Source organism: Chelonoidis abingdonii, chromosome 1 (assembly GCF_003597395.2).
Source record: "Chelonoidis abingdonii isolate Lonesome George chromosome 1, CheloAbing_2.0, whole genome shotgun sequence".
NCBI classification, from domain to species: domain Eukaryota; kingdom Metazoa; phylum Chordata; order Testudines; family Testudinidae; genus Chelonoidis; species Chelonoidis abingdonii.
The window spans coordinates 363,403,085-363,419,916 of record NC_133769.1 but is presented as its reverse complement, the minus strand read 5'-3'; the positions used below and the strand labels follow the sequence as shown (position 1 = coordinate 363,419,916).

At 54.0% G+C, this 16,832-nt stretch overlaps 1 protein-coding gene across 3 annotated transcripts in view; it reads right to left on the bottom strand.

Annotated features, from left to right (window-relative positions):
- Nucleotides 1-1,516: 1,516 nt before the first annotated feature.
- RELT (RELT TNF receptor) overlaps nucleotides 1,517-16,832 on the bottom strand; it is an 80,814-nt gene continuing 65,498 nt past the window's right edge. For 2 of the 3 annotated variants that reach the window (XM_032796421.2, XM_032796420.2), the window contains exons 7-11: nucleotides 10,727-10,807; nucleotides 10,252-10,333; nucleotides 9,148-9,411; nucleotides 8,031-8,211; nucleotides 1,517-1,756 (exon numbers count right to left, since the gene is read on the bottom strand). In XM_032796421.2, the coding sequence (XP_032652312.1) occupies nucleotides 1,745-1,756; nucleotides 8,031-8,211; nucleotides 9,148-9,411; nucleotides 10,252-10,333; nucleotides 10,727-10,807 (620 nt within the window). In that variant the 3' untranslated portion in view covers nucleotides 1,517-1,744. The remainder of the gene's footprint in view (nucleotides 1,757-8,030; nucleotides 8,212-9,147; nucleotides 9,412-10,251; nucleotides 10,334-10,726; nucleotides 10,808-16,832) is intronic. The other variant, XM_032796424.2, reaches the window with a different exon arrangement.

The window sequence follows — 16,832 nt, the reverse complement described above, 5'->3', positions numbered from 1 at the left end:
TCACGTTCAGTCACCATTAACAGATTTTGTTTTTCTTTTTTAAAATCGGGAAAGTCGTTCTTAACAGCAACAATTTCCCTTCTTTAGAGGGGTAACTGCCCCCAGCAGAACACTGTCCTCAACTGACGGAGCCGCTGCTCTCCCCTGCTGCAGACAAGGCAAACTGGAAAGTAACCCTGAGCTGAGAGTTTGAAGGGGAGGGGGAGGAATTCCTCACAGCCTCATGTACAGTGTTAGCATCCAGAGCAGAGACCTGGCTGGGGCCTGAATCAGCTTCCACCATGGCAGCAAACACAAAGTCAACCACTGACTCGAGTAAACTAGACAGCCCCTTAGCGCTGGGGAGCAGGCAGAACCCAGTCCCAGACACGGATCATCCTGTCACAACCTAGCTGCAGAGCTCTTCCCGCTAATGCCAAAGATCTAAAATTAAACAGCAAAGCAGAGAATCCCTGAGCTTCTGAACCAGTAAATGCAGATTCCTGCTTGAAAAGACGACCCCACAAAAACCAAAATAAAGACTGTCTGAGGTAGGGTTAGGCACTGCTCAGCTCACTGGAGCATGGTCCCTGCTTCCCTCGCGGGCAGGAACAATGGAGGAAATGTGCTTTATTTGGATTCCTCCCCTGCAACTTTTGTGCATCTCTTTAAAGCACCATTAGCTACTACAACTCCATGAGCCCTCTTGGGGGGGGAGATAGGAGCACCATGGCCAAGTACACATTCAAAAATCACAAGCGGGGCTTAAAAATTATGATTTTTTGGGGGGTGGAAAATTTGGGTTCATTTCAATTAATTTCTGAGCCATTGGGGTCACATTTTCAAGCTTTTCTCTGCAACCATGCGAGCTAGAAATTTAGGGCGAGGCGAGCAAGGGAGGTTAATGAAAGCTGAGAGTGTCCTCTAAATCACATGGACCCAGGAGCTGGGGCTTTAAGAGAAAACACCAGATATGGCAAGACATGATAAAAATCACACTGCGAGAGCTGTGCCGTTACTATGCTAGTGCAATCCCCACGGGGACGTGAAAGGAGACAGAGCTTTGGTAACATTAGGCTGGGCTGTCTACAGGCAGAGAGAGTTTCACTGCAAGTCATCCTGGGTTTCTCTTTGTTCACGATGGGGAAGAGAGAAAGCCAAACTAGCCACCAACCCCAGCCTGGTATGTTGCAGTGCTACGTTCCCACCTCACCCTGGAGCCCATGGGAGGTAGGAACATGCTCCAAGCCAACAACAAGCTGCCTCTCTCTCTCTCTCTACCCCAGCCCCTAGTTTAAGAACAATGCCCTCTGCTGGAGCAACAGCCTCCATGATCTGAAGAAAGTAGCATGGTTCTTCCAGTTGGGCAGCTAAGAATCCCCCATCCCTCCCATAGGTGCTGGAACTAGGGGTGCTGCCACCCCTGCTGGGCTTGAAACAAGGTTTACAGTTTGGCTCAATGGTTCTCACACCCCCACTATATGAATTGTTCCAGCATCCCTGAGCCCTCTGCACCCGCTTCCCCTCCCCGCAAGTCCTTCCCTAAAAGAAAAATGTGTTGAGATGCTGGGCGTGTCCTTCAGCTCCTCCCTGCCAGCCCGGGCCTGTGCCTTGAGGTTCTCCGGGGTGGTGGAGCTCTCCCGAGGGGAAAATGAGTGTTGCTCTTCGCCTTCAGCATCGCCCAGGGTGTGCATTTCTTGGGTGGACTATTCAACCAGAAGCCTCCAAATGAGCCGCTTCTCAGGTCTCCTGGTGCACAAGGGAGTCAGATGATCACCTGCGGTGGGAGGCAAGAGAAGAGACGTGTTACCAACACACAGCCTCCGGGGCGGCAGCCAGCACAGAGGACAAGGGTGAGCTTGGCAAAACTCTGACAGAGCTAGGGCCTTGGAACCCCCCCTCCTCCGCTCATGCAACGGGATTATTGATAACACAGCCCCTCTTGGGGGCGCCTGACATGACAAGGGACCGGCCCTGGCCTGAAGAACTTTCAGTCTGAAGCTGTTCTGTTCTCAAAGACATCAGAGTGAATGGAGGTTCAGATAATCAAGGGAACATCTGAGACCATGACCTGCCCTGCTGCTTTAATGGGTTCGGGTTTTTAGGGAAAATGGCTCAAATGGCCTGGTTTGCCTGAGGGTTTCACTTTGGGTCACGGACCAGGCAGGGTCTTCTTTCCCAACACCTGGTTTTCTGCTGCCATAGTTAGGAAGGGTGATTATTTGTAGTGGGGTAGGATCTAGGAATCAAAGTGACCCCAAATCTACGTAATGCTGAAGGGTAGCGTTGACCAAGTAGGATCTGAATCTCTGATTTCAGGGTAAGATGCCTCAGCTTTGGCCTCTTGCAGCCTGCTGATCAGAGAAGGGCTTCGCTGTTAGAAGGGAGGGTGATGGATGACTTAATTCTCCAAGCTGTCCCCACCCCAAAGAGCTACGCAAGCCCCACAGCTGTGCTCACCACCCACATGAAGAGAAATCCTGGCATCTCACGTGGAAAGATCATCCAATATCAGGGGCAAGGGATTCTTCCTAAAAGCAGGACGGCCACTTCCCCCTTCATGGTCATCACCCTGCCTCCTTCTTCCTCACCCCCAGGGGCAGGGGACCAAGGCCATGGTGAGAAGTGGACCGGCCAGGCCCAACCACTTCCTAAAAGCGGGAGGGTCATGGCCCCTTGGCCCCACCGTTCCGGTGTCCCTAATGAGAGCCCAGATTCACGGAGGCCAGTGGGGTTAGGCCCAGAACAGCCACCCAGGGCCAAGTCAGCAGATGCCATCCCCGTGAGAGCACAGACCCCACATGCTCTGCAGCTGTGCTGTGGTGCTATGAGGTGCTGTCTGCACCGTGCCGCTTGTCAGGCCGGGCACCACGCTCTAGTGTGGATTGGTCTGGTCTGATGCAGATAAAGAGACACTAGAAATCCCTCTCCAGACTTTCTGCATCACAGAGCAGCCAGACAGGCACAGGGTCTCCTTGCCTTGCCGTGGCTGTGCTGGACAAGGGTCACACCCGCCCCTGCATGCCTGGCCATACATGAGACTCCACAGCCCCATGGAGGAGGACCACTGCGGTCCGAGGGAGGAGATGCATCGCTCCCGTTTACCCCTCCTTTTGGGCTCTGAGGCAGTGGGATAATTAGGTTGTTGTGTCTGTCGACAGAGGCCTGGCTCCTGTGCTCGGTTCTCAGGGCTAGAGTGGGCAAGCGGCTCAAGGGAGGAACAGAAAGGCAGCTCAGCTCTGCCTTTGGGAGAGCAATTACACTGGTTCCCCTGCTGGCATGACAAGCTCTGCCCCATGCTGGGCAGGGGGACTGGGCCTGTTTCCTAGCCAGACGCTGATGTGATAACCAGCTTTGGACTGAGCTATTTGTGCTACTTGTCTGAAATCGATCACAACAAAAAAAACCGACCAGGCCAAGCCAATTCCCCTCTGCTTGGAAAGAGGGATCCTTAATTGCAGCACATGAATCATAGAATATCAGGGTTGGAAGGGACCTCAGGAGGTCATCTAGTCCAACCCCCTGCTCAAAGCAGGGCCAATCCCCAACTAAATCATCCCAGCCAGGGCTTCATCAAGCCAGGCCTTAAAAACCTTTAAGGATGGAGATTCTACCACCTCCCTAGGAACCCATTTCAGTGTGTCACTACCCTCCTAGTGAAAAAGTTTTTCCTAATATCCAACCGAAACCTCCCTCACTGCAACTTGAGATCATTACTTCTTTTTCTGTCACTCTGGTACTATGAGAAGAGGCTCTAATCCATCCCTTGGAACCCCTTTCAGGTAGCTGAAGCAGCTAATTAAAATGCCCCATATTCTTCTCTTCTTGTCAGACTAAAACAAATCCCAGTTCCTTCAGCTCTCTCATTAAGTCATGTGCTCCACCGCCTAATCATTTTTGTTGCCCTCTTGCCTGGGACTCTTTCCAATTCATTCCATCATCTTTTGCAGAATTTGTGAGGCCCAAAACTGGGACACAGTACTCTGCGGTCCTCACCAATGTTGAATAGAGAGAGATCTGATACACGTCCCCTTGATCTGCTGGCAATCCCCCGTTTATACAGCTCAAATGCTGTAGCCTTCTTGGCAACAAGGGCACACTCCTATCAGTATTCTCATCCACTGTTAACCCTAAGTCCTTTTCTGCAAACTGCTCTGCCTAGCCACTCACTCCCTAGTCTTTAACAGCTGACTATGGGATTTTCCATCCTAAGTGCAGGACTCTACTGCACTGTCCTAGTTGAACCTCAGATCTTCTTTTGGCCCAATCCTCTAATTTTTCGTAGGTCCCTCTGTATCCTATCCCTAGCCCTCCAAGCGTAATCACCCTCCTCCCTAGTTAGTGCCATCTGCACAACTTGCTGAGGTGCAGTCCAAGCCATCTCTCCAGCAATCATAATTGAAAGATATTGAACAAAAACGGCACCCGGACCAACCCTTGGGGCACTCTGCTTGATACAGAGCTGCCAGCTAGACATGAGCATTGATCACTCCCCCATTGCAGCCCCGACCGATCTAGCCAGCTTGCTAGCCATTCTTATAGGTCCATTCATCCCATCCCAGGACTTCTCCAGCAAGAATACTGGGGATATTGTATCAAAACTTTGCTAAAGTCAAGGAAATTATACACGTCCACGCTTTCCCCTTATCCACAGAGCCAGTTAATCTCACATTACATAGAAGGTGATTATGATTTAGTCAGGCATGATCTTGCCCTTGGTGATCATGTGACAGTTCCTGATCACCTTCTCTAAGTGCTTCAGAATCTGTTCCATGAGACGATGCTCCATGGTTTTTCCAGGGGACTGACGGTTGAGGCTGACTGGCTTGTAGTTCCCAATCCTCCCCTCCCCATTTTTTTTTTTTGTTTTGTTTTTTTTTAAAAAGATGGCACTACGATTAGCCTTTTTCCAGACATCCAAGACCTCCCCTGAATTGCCATGAGTTTTCAAAAGATAAATGGCCCATGGCTCTGCAGATCACATCCGCCAACTCCTTTTAGCACCCTCAGATGCAAGCAATCCTGCCCATGGACTTGTTGCTCGTTCAGCTTTTCTAATATTTCCTGAATCACTTCTTTCTCCACAAGGGCTGTCCACCTCCTCCCACTGCTGTGCTGCCCGTGCAGCAGTCTAGGAGTGACCTTTGGTTTGTGAAGTACAGGTAAAAAAAAATAACATTGAGTACTCAGCTTTTTCCACATCCTCTGTCACTAGGTGCCTCCCTCGTTCAGTAAGGGGCCCACACTTTCCTTGACTTTCTTCTTGTTGCTAACATACCTGAAGAAACCCTTCTTGTTACTCTTAACATCTCTTGCTAGCTGCAACTCCAAGTGTGATTTGGCCTTCCTGATTTCACTCCTGCATGCCTTGCGCAGTTATGTGTAATTCAGCGACTGGCCAGCAGGGAGAACCAGAGACCCAGGAACCTATGCCTCACAAACCAGGCCTGTTCCAACTCGCACTGTCTCCGTTAAGGAACAAGTGCCAGCAAACGCCCCTGATATGGCAGCCCATTATGTGCCAGTGGCAGCCCGTCTGCCCCCCAGGAGGCTGTTTCTGCATGTTCAAGCTCCCTAGCTCCTGGGCCACCTCAAGGCAGGCTCCAGGCTGGGGGACTCGGCAGTATGTGGCTGCAAGAATGCCAGCAGCCTGCCATGGCACGGCCGCCCTGCTCCCCTCCCCCAGAGCAGCAGGGTCATGGCCAGGCTGGAGAGGTGGGGCAATGGGGTGGTTTCTCTGGGAGCAGCTGCAGAGGAGCTTACCTGCTCATCTCTGAAGCGTCACCCCGCGCTCCACAGCCCTGCGTTACTTTACATCTCCTGACCTGCCGGCACTGCTGCCTGCAGTGACCTCGCCTGCCGGCCAGCCCCGTTCTGCAGGGCCTAGAGGAGCATCCCAATGCTGAGGCGCTTGCTGAACTCCGAATACTTCAGGCTTGCCCCTAGGTGGCCCTATGGACTCCCAGCCCTCCCTGGGATACAGCCCTGCTCTACTGCTCACCTGGATCCCAGTCACAAACTCCCTAATGCTGTAGAGCTGGGGATAGGATCTGTGCACATATGCAGTCGCCCAGCCCCGCTTCCCCATAGTTGCTGCCCACCACCTCGGGAGAAACATGTGCAACGAGAGCTTCCATGGACCACAGCCCCACTGTCAAACAGTGCAGCCATTATGAAGGGCAGGAAACACAACATCCTGTAAACAAAACCCGGTCACCCAGCCGCAGGCCCAAGAGACTCCCAGGTACCAGCCCTGTGTGGCTCGGGCGTCAGAGCCGGAGCTGATCCCAGCTATGCACTGCCATAACACCGCAGATCACATTGCTGTGCGTCAGGGCACCCCCTGCCTTAGCCAGCGGCTGTTTTGATAATGTAGGAAGCATCACAATAGAAAATGTTCCATGAGGCTCCCATACAGACTGGGTGCGATACGCTGTGGTTGGTGATGGTCTATGCTGGAGAGCAGCCCATTTGCCAGCACTCCCTGTTGGGGCTGTCTGAACAGCCAAAAGCCCAGAAATCAGAGATCAAGTCCTAACAGGACTAACCTACTGTGGGGGGTAGGGGAAGGTCTGTTGCTTTTCAGATCCTGAATCCAGTGTTCTCAAAATATTCCAACATATGGCAGCTGAGAGGCCAGAGGACCTGCTACAGGCTGGGAAAAGGGGAGTTCATTGATTTGAGATACACTCAGAAACATCCAGCAGCTGTGGGTAGATTCTATGAGGATGATGCAGCAGCGGGATAGTTAGGGGTCTGCATCACAGGCGCCGACTTTCTTCTGACTAGGTGGATGCTCTGCCCCGAGGTCCTTCCCCCAAAGCCCCTCCCACCTCATCCTGCCTCTTCCTGCCCCCTTCTGTCCCTCCCCCTACCTCTTGCTGCCCCTGCTTCCCCCCGCTCCAAAGCACCTCCTGCCTGCTGATCAGCTGGTGGCTAGTGAGCACCCGCTAGTTTTTATTTCTGTGGAGCGCCCACCGTGTTGGCCCCTATAGTGAGCATTAGGCCTCAGGGTTAGCACCCCATTAAGGTGGCTGCAGGCAGTTCCTAGTGCAGAGGTTTCGGACACTGCAGGCTCACTAAAACAGCGCTGCTGTGCTTCATGTTGAGCACGACACCTTTGCAGTCACAGCTATAAGCTTGTGGCCTGGTGCTCAGAGGTGTTGAGCACCCACACCTCCTATTGACTTGGGTAGGAGCTGGGGTGGGGGTGGGGGGGCAGCAGTGTCCAAGGGAGCAGTTGTTTGTACGTACAATGTGGGCGTGGAGTCTGCAGAAAGCAGTGGCTCTCCTAGAGAAGGGGCAGCATATGGCAGCCCCATCCAAAGTGTTACCAGCTGGCTCGGGGGCACGCGGCTGCCTGACAGCTGCTTTACGTGCAGTGAGCCTGGGGACTCTTTCCAGGGCCTAGAGGACAGGTGTCCACAGCCCCAAAACACTCTCCTCCACCTGGTGTTGTCAGCAGGCTACAGGCTGAGCAGGCCAGAGAGGCAGAAGGGACATCTCGCTCCCCCTAACTCAGCAGCATTCTGACCAAGAGGACATGGTTTGGGTCCTCGGGCCTCTGGCTACTGCCCAGCTGGCTTATGCTGGGGATTTAAACAGGACGGTGCAGCATGTGCGTATAATCCCAGGAGAAGCCTATATACGCACAGCTCTGTAATTCATCAGCTTGTCCAGGCCATGCTGGGAGACAGATTTCCTTACGTCCGATCCTCAGCCAGCTGACTGACAATGCATAGCTTCCTGAGATGGGGGAGGAAGGCTAGCTGTGCCTCAGAACCACCCAGGTGATCACAGAGAGCCCGGCTTGATCACCTCTGGGCAGGGGCAGAGTTGATACATGCCAGGGCATAGTTCCCTCCCTGCCACCGAAGTCCAGGTCCAGGTTTTAGCTCATTTCCAGCCTTGCTTTCCAAGCCAAAGCCTTGGGAAGCCTCTGGGGATGTGACTGATTCTAGTGGGAAGTGGAGAGGGGAGCCCTCACCCTGCAAGAGCTGGAACCTCTGTTGCTCAGGATCGCCTCTCTGGCCCACCCCATGCATGCTCACCTCTTGTTGGCTATCAGCCGTTTTCAGCCATTTCGACCTGGCTCCGTTGCCCACCAGCGATTTCTGCTCAGCAGGGAGGCCGCTGCGGGGGGAGTCGGCCGGCTCAGCCCCACTACACTCCAAGATGGTTTTCACTTCTGGAGGGCTGGGCTTCTGCTCGGGGATGCAAGCCACTCGGAACCTGCAGACGCAGCAGTACATGGCTCAGAGACACTATGGGGGGGCATGGGGACAAAAAGCCACCCTGGGGATATGAGCAGCCCAGCCAGCGTTACCCCCCATATGTGGAACAGTGGGCAGGGCCTGACTTAACACTCAGGACAGATGCACTGTCTCTGCGCAGTGTATCTCCCTGCCTGACCTTACAAAGGCTGGTGTATGCCTCATTACACAGATGGGGAAACTGAGGCACACAGAGGCTGAGCAGCCTGCCCAAAGTCACACAGCGATGGGTAAGGCTATGGGTAAGGCTAAAAACTTTGTTGTCCATAGTAAAAGTCATCAATAGGTCACAGCCAAAGAAAAATTCACAGAAGCTGTGACCTGTCCCTGACTTTTACTAAAAATATCCACAACAAAATGTGAAGCCTAGGCAGCTGCTGGCCAGCTGGGAGCTCCTGGATCCCCCTCCGCTGGCAGCTCCGAGCTGTGGGGTTCCCCACCCCGCTGTCCACAGAACCCCCGTCTTCTGGGGCAGCAGGGGTACGCCGCAGCTTCCTGCCTCCACAGGCGGCAGGAGACCCTGCAGCTCCCAGCCAGCGCTGGCTGAAGTCATGGAGGTCTTTGGAAGTCACGAATTCTGTGACCTCAGTGACTAAATCGCAGCCTTAGCGACAAGTGGCAGAGCTGGAGGCCTGGCTCCTAGCCCAGTCTCTAGTTGGATGATCACACTGCATCGTCTAGGTTTAATACGAAGTGTTTGTGCATCTCCGCTAGCCCTCCATATCCAGCCCATGTTAAAGCCCAGCCAGTGGTACACCCCGGAGATGGCTGAACAAGTGACCGCACCTTGGCACCCTGCTGCCTAGGATATTCTCCATGTGCACCAAGAGGGGCCAGCGTGCCATGCCCAGTCTATGCCTCTGCTCCTTCCAGGGTGGGGTTCGGTCCCGCTCACCTGCCCACAGAGAGGATGGTGATCTCCCCCGGCCGGCTGGCCTTGCCGCCTGGCTTTGCCGGCTTGGGGATGTTGCTGGCGGGACTCGGGATACTGGTGGCTGCGGCAGTGGCGGCAGCTTCCGGAGAGAGCAGCACTTCCGGCCACTTCTTCTGGCAGCAGCGGGTGCAGCTGGGGCCTGAGCAAGTGGCCAGGCCTTGCACTGTGTGCAGGTGGTGCTGGTGCCGGCAGATGTGGGGGATGTGCGGTAGAAAATGCAGCCTGCTGGGGAGAGAGAGAGAGAGAGAGAGAGAGAGACACACACACACACACACACAGTCAATAGGAGAGAAGCCGGGGTGAGTGGTGCCCTTGTTAAAGTCTCCCTGCAAGGGGGGCAGGCCATTGCCTGTCACAGGGGAGATACAGGTCATGCACATCACAGCCCCGATTAGCTAGCACCCCCCGGCACCCCCACCACCAGAGCAGCCTGGGACGCTGACTACTCTGTATCCAACCTCCCTGCTGCCGAGCACCAACACCCAGCCGCTCATTGGCACATTGCCCCAGGGCTGCAGGGTTTAACTGGAGCACAGCTAAGCTGGGTCAGCAGGCGGAGTGACCCACCTGTATCCTTTCCCCGGCAGCCAGCTCCTGGATGTTTTCTAGAGCTGCCCACCTTGTGCAGCGACCAACGGGTCAGCCCAGCTCACTCCCCCATGCAGCCAGTGCGGTGGCTCCTTTGGGTCAAACGGTGGCAGTGCTGGTTTCCCAAGGAGTTATGGTATGTTTGCATCTCGTGGCACCGATGGGATTAAGCCCCACTGAGTCCTACAGGGATTTGCCTTGGGACCAGGGATCAGAGAGTTGGGTTTGGTCTGGGCTGCAAGACGGAGCAGTATCGGGGTGTGCACGTTTCCTTGTTGTCCTGGGGTCTTCTTACAGGGAGACCCTTTGGGAAAAGGAGCCGGGCCTGGCCTGCCCCTCTGATTCCAGCAGCAGCCCTGGATTTTCCGCACCCTGAATAGACGCCCAGCCTTCCCCTGCTCAGGCAGGCCCGTCTCCACTGAACAGCCGCAAACGAAGCCAGCACCAGCACAGGGGCTGCAGGCCCACGGCCCTTACCTGGTGGCAGGCTTGTGGCTGGTCTGCACCACCTGTTTGCTCTGGTACTCCTTCAGCAGCTCCTCCAGGGCAGCAGCGTTCTCTGTGGGCCACAAACAAGCAAAAAGGGAATTTGCTCATGAAGACAGATGCAAAGGGAGACAAGACCAGCTGTTCAGCCATGGCTCAGCTCGGGGACGGAGTTAGACCATCACAGGCCTGGCCCTACTTGAGCTATGCAGGTTCACCTCTGTGGCCTAGTTAGCTGGCTGAACGACCTGCACCCTTTGGCGTGCTGGCTAAGAAAACGGGACAACTCTCAGACGCTGGAGTTATACAGAGGATCCTCTCTGGAAATCAGAGTCACTGTCCAGTAGTGCTATCAGTAAAGAAAACATGTTCATCTCTCCCCCGAGTGTAACATGCAGCCCCAGCTTTCAGTCCAGGGGCAACCACATGGGTCAGAGATCCCCGCCTCCCTTGGTACTGTACTGACCTTTCTTCTCCGTGATCAGCTGCACAAGGACCCCGATGGTATCTTGGTTGGGATCTTCTATTCTGTAGGCTGAGTTATTACCTGGAGGGGGACACCTGGGTATTAAAAACCTGCTGCCATTCCCCAGGCACGGTAATGCAGCGACTCAGCACCTCATCCACGTCAGCTGATCAAGCCCAGTGATGATACAGACAGGCAAGTGGTGCGCCCATTTTACAGATGGGGAAATGGAAACAAAAGGACTCCCTCAAACTCAGTCAGTGGCCTGGCCAGACAGAACCCAGGCACCCTGGCTCTCAGTCAAATGCCCTAAGCACTCTCCCTCTGCAGAGCTGTGAAAAAAAAGTTCGTTTTCCCTAATGTACATTTAGGGCCCTTCCCAAGTCAGAGTATTTTTAAATGCTTCTCTGCCACACAAGTCAGCTGGTGTCCGGAATCAGCTGGGAGCCTTCCAGTCCTTTTATTACATAGTAGTTCTATCACAATATGGCCTAGATAATACATAGCCCTGCCATGAGCGCAGGGGACTGGACTAGGTGACCTCGCGAGGTCCCTAGAGGCCCCAGAGTCGTACACTCACAGCCGCCAGCCCGAAGAGCTCACAATCTAAGCAGACAAGACAAAGGGTGCGTTGTGGCTGTTTTACAGATGGGAAAAGGAAGCACATAGGAAATAAGGGACCTGCCCAAGATCAATTCCCAGGTTTGTCTGCTTGAACTCGGATTGTCTGCATCCCAGAGCCGTAGCCACAAGTGCAGCCTCCCTTTGGCCCATGCCAGCCAGCCAAGCTGGCCCATGCCATTGTTCTCCAGCTCATACTGGTTTAGAGCTGGTGGCCTTTTCGGTACGTTTAATGGGTCACTGGGGCAAATGGCCTAACCCAAAATCCCAGATCCATGCAGGATTCTGAGCTGCAACCTGGCAGCATGAGCTTGGCTTGGATCCTTAGGGCCATACATTCTGCCTGCTTCTCCCCACGGCTGAGGTGGGCAAGGCACTGCCAAACTCTTTGCTCGCAGGCCCTGTCTACTCTAGAAAGAGACATTCCTCTGAGCAGCCCACCCCTTCCTCACTGCTCATTCTGGCCTTTGCCGAGGACCCTGAGATATTTGGAATACCAAATACCACTCCACCCACTGGCCAGGAGATGGCACTGCTGTCCCAGCCTAGCCCATGCTCTCTGGGTCTTGCAGCAACAGCAGCGCCTTCATTCCCCCTTAGCACAGGGAGCTGAGGTTACAGGCTATTGCTGGCGAATGCAGCTGCAGCCACAGCTCACAAAGCATCGCCTTGGGCCAGCGTCTTATCTCACACCAGAGAGGTGGCAAATCCCAGCGAGGTTTCCCAAAGCCAGTGGCGAGGTCTTAGGAGGGTGACGTCTTGGGCTCCGAGCTGACGCAGTACGTCCTTGTATGGGGCAAAGCAAATAGCGCTGTCTGTCAATATCCCGGATTGGCGACTACTGGCTCCAGCGACAACCAACCTGTGGTTAGTTACCAGGCTTGTTGCAGGCATTCCTGGGAGCAAATCTCTAGCCTGGGTTACGCCAGAGGCCAGACTAGATCAGTTGTCCCCAACCTTTTTCGTCTGGCAGGCACCAGACGATGAGCCACGGAGGACCGTGGCAGTGGACAAGCATACTCCGAAATGCCACCAACAAGCGGCAATGTCAATAGGCGTCGCCGCTGAAAAATCAGTGGCATTCGGCAGCGACGCCTCTGGATGACACAGCTTGTTGGCGGCATTTCAGCGGATGCTCGTCCACTGGGCACTATGCAGGTCCACTTAGACGTCCCAGCGGGCACCATGGTGCCCATGGGCGCCATGTTGGGGACCCCTGGACTAGATGACCACAATGGTCCTCTCTGGCCATACAGTCTAAGACTCGAACATGCAGAGCTCCATGTTAACAAGTCCCCATCTATCCTCTAACACAGACTGGTGGTTCCCAGCCTTTTCCAGGCTACCACCACCCAGCTCTTACAGACCTCAGAGCACTTTGCAGAGGGCAGATGGAGAAACACACACACACAGAGGAAACAACTGAGTCCCAGTCAGTCCAACAGACCACCCTGCTCCCCCTAGGGCATGCCCAGGAGCCAGCCGGCTCCCCCTCCCATTCAGCAATATGGGAAGGGCAGGATGGTCACAATCCCCCCGGGTGACCCCAGGTTGGGAACCCCCCTGCCAGGAACCATTCCAGACAGATCATTCCATGACCCCTCTTCCCTGGGAGCATCAGAGATAATGTTAGGACATCAGAGATGAGATCACAGAATATCAGGGTTGGAAGGGACCTCAGGAGGTCATCTAGTCCAGCCCCCTGCTCAAAGCAGGACCAATCCCCAACTAAATCATCCCAGCCAGGGCTTTGTCAAGCCTGATCTTAAAAACCTCTAAGGAAGGAGATTCCACCACCTCCCTAGGCAACCCATTCCAGTGCTTCACCACCTTCCTAGTGAAAAAGATTTTCCCTAATATCCAACCTAAACCTCCCTCACTGCAACCTCAGACCATTGCTGCTTGTTCTGTCATGTGGTACCACTGAGAACAGTCTAGATCCATCCTCTTTGGAACGCCCTTTCAGGTAGTTGAAAGCAGCTATAAAATCGCACCTCACTCTTTTCTTCTGCAGACTAAACAATCCCAGTTCCCTCAGCCTCTCCTCGTAAGCCATGTGCCCCAGCCCCCTGAATGGGTACTCACTTCCGTCTCCATCAGGTACCAGTGCCAACTGCTCTCTATATCATGAGCCCAGCAGCCCTGCTGCTCCCCTCTAACCGAATCTCATGGCAGCTCCCATCCTAAGGGGCTCAGCAAATCAGACACCAGAGAAGTGCCCAGCCAAGCCCTTTGCGAAGCAGGTGGGCAGAGTCTGGCTGGTAGTCCGGCCTGGTGAATGGGATGCTGGGCAGGCAGCTGGCCACTGATGTGCTGAGTGCCTCAATTTCCCTAGCTGTAACACGGGGTATAATAGCACGTGAGATGATAATAATACAGAGCGCACGACGAGCTTGTTAAGGGTAAGTTTCTGTCACAGATATTTATAGTAAGAAAGTCATGGACAGGTCACGGGCAATAAACAAATTCACCGAAGCCCGCGACCTGTCCCTGACTGTCACTAAAAATATCCGTGACAAGAGGGCGAGGCGTGTTCAGCACCCACTGCTTCTGGGGCTCCCGGGTCCCCCACTGCTGCGGTGGGAGGGGAGCTCGGGGGTCTCTCTCTGCTGTGGGATTCCCTAGCCCCTGGGTCCCCCCTGCCGCGACTGGGCAGCTGAAGGGTGCCCCCACGAGGGCAGGAAACTGCAGGGATGCGGCTGACTGGGAGCGCCAGTCCCGGGGCAGAAAAGGTCAGAGATCAATGGAAGTCACAAATTCTGTGACCTCATCGTAGCCATAGTTATAACGATTCTTTAGTTAAAAAAGCAACTGGACAGTCCTGAGAAGCTCCAGCCTGGGCTTTGACCCATGGGCCTCTGATCTGCCCTTTGAGGGACACCCCTCTCAAATACTCCCTGGTAAAGTAACTGTAGTTAACGCTGATGTAGAAACTAGGTCAGCCTCAGTCCCCTTGTCGTGCCCGGCTTTTCTGCACAGCCACCGGCGCTGCAGACACCAGGGACCGCGAGCCCCCGTAGTCATGGCAACGGCAGCTGGGGCTGGGCGCTTCAGGGTTATTTGACTTCCATTCGGCTCAGAAAACAAACAGGAGAGATGTGCTGCGGGACAATCACTGAGAGCCGCAGTGGGCAAGTAAACAGCACGCCAGGCTGCCCCGTAGGGCTCAAGCTCGGAGACAGCAGGCAGGAGCGGCGCCAGGGTTTCTGATGAGCTAGATGGACGGCCGTTTTGCCGCCCCCCGTGGCTCCAGTCGAGCTGCCGCAGTCGTGCCGGCGGGCGGTCCGCTGGTCTAAAGGCTCCGGTGGACCTGCCGCAGGCATGACTGCAGTAGGTCCGCCGGAGCTTCGTCCGCCGGCACGACTGCGGTAGCTCCACCGGAGCTGCGTGCCGCCCCCCCCGCAAAATGCTGCCCCCACAAAATTCTGGCACCCTAGGCCATTGCCTAGGTCGCCTAAATGGTAGCGCCAGCCCTGACAGCAGGTGGAGCAAGCGGGCGCACTAGGCAGGTGTTAGTTGTCACCATGATTCTAGAGGCGTTTTGTGTTGCCTGGGAGTTTGAGTGAGGAATCAGGGTTTAGAAACGAGTCTTTCTGAGGGACCTGGAGAGGGTGGAAGCCCAGGCTGGGGTGGGTGTGATACACAGCTGAAGGCAGAGATGAATAGGAGAAGGCAAGCAAAGAGGGTGGTCTTGCTGTCTGTCAGTGTGTGATGTGTGTGGGAGGGTGGAATGGATGCTGTTGCGCGGTTACTTTGTTCATAACCTAAGGGAGATGATGTAGCAGCCATACAGAAATCACTCGCAGTGCCCACTCTTACCATGTTAAGCACAAGTCTCACAATATTTGCTGTTTTCTTCTTAAAGCTCCAGCCCCTGGAATCATGTGATTACAACTGAATCTCAGTTTTCACATACAGAGTTCATAGGCCTCACTACTGCAGAACAGAGCTCAAAAACATGACCCCATAAAGGCTCAAAATCCAGAAACCCAAACAGCCCCCCAGGTATGTTTAAGTCTCATAATAACTTAGCCATCTTCCTGGTTTTTTGGAGCCTGACTCAGGAATTGTGAATGCATGGGGGCAGCAGGCTCAGTTTTAATCAACCCCAAGCTTCCCTTGCACCAGTTATGAGCCCCACACATCTGCATCAGGCAGTTTTATCTGGAGATTCCCCTGCACCTCTGCAGTGCAATTTAAGAGAGATAAACGCATGCCCCCCCCCCCCCCCAGGGGCTCTATAGAGAGGGTGGGGTCAATGCATGGAACAGGTCAAGAGCCCATTGCCTGAAAACACGATGTCAAATGACTGTCCCACAGCTCCCATCTGGCCCAGGGACTAATGACAGAGGGGCAAAACTATGACCTAGACTTGACCACAGCTCAGGACTGTCCCATGCCAGGATTTCAATTCAGATCCCAAAGTGGTTCACAAGCTCCACATACACAGTACTGCAGAAATGCAGCCACCTCTGGGATGGAAGGTACCAGCCAACTTGCACATAGCGAAGCATGCCAAAGCGGGGTGGGGCAAGGGATTATTTTGCCCTGTTGTGTCTTGCCCAGGAATGCTGTTATCAAAAGCACCATGGCATTTCTATTGATTGCACTGAAAAAGTGTCCTGTTTTAAGGTGTCACTGGAGACTTTCCCATACAGCAAGCCTCAGGCACCTGGGGGGGGAGATAAAATACCCAAGCATACTTGCCGAGATCTGAACCGTGGACTCCGGGGGTGCCAAATCAGAGGATTAGGCATCTACGCCATCCCCAGGAGCTATTGGCCACACTAGAATTGGGCCTATTGTTTTCAGAGAGCAATTTATCTCAAGGCTCTTGATCTACCCTGGACTTCGTTTCTATTGCCTCCAGTGATGAGCGAGGCACCGGGGACAGGCGTCACTGGGTGATGGAAAAAGTAACAGCTGGTCCAAGCATCAATGCTGAAGAGATGCAATCCTATTGGCTGAAGTGCCTAGCGCGTCTAAGGCAACTGCAAGCCAATCTAGTTAGCCAAGTGCTATTGGTTAGGAATAGGCTGACTTCTGACTGAACTCCTACAAATAGAGAGAGTCTTCTGGGATATTTACAGACAGCCCTCTTCCTAACCAAATTGGCCCCCTCCCATGCCACCACAAACAGAGGTATTAGAGTCTTAGTTACCCCTAGTATTATGGCCTGTATTGAAGATAACAGATCTCCATGTGCTGTACAAAGGGGTACACAGTATTTTTATCCCCATTTGACAGATGGGGAAACTAAGGCATGGGGTAGGAAGCAACTTGCCCAAGGTCATACAGCAGGCCAGTGGCAGAGCTAGGAGCTGAACCCAGGTCTCCTGAGTCCCAGTCCAGTGCCTTATCTACAAAGAGGACCAGGCCATCTCCAGCAGAGTTTGGCTAATACCTCAGAAACCACCTAAGCATCCAAGACAATTATAGAGGACACTGAGGCTAGAATAGCCCCAGATTCCAGCCATCAGGCGTT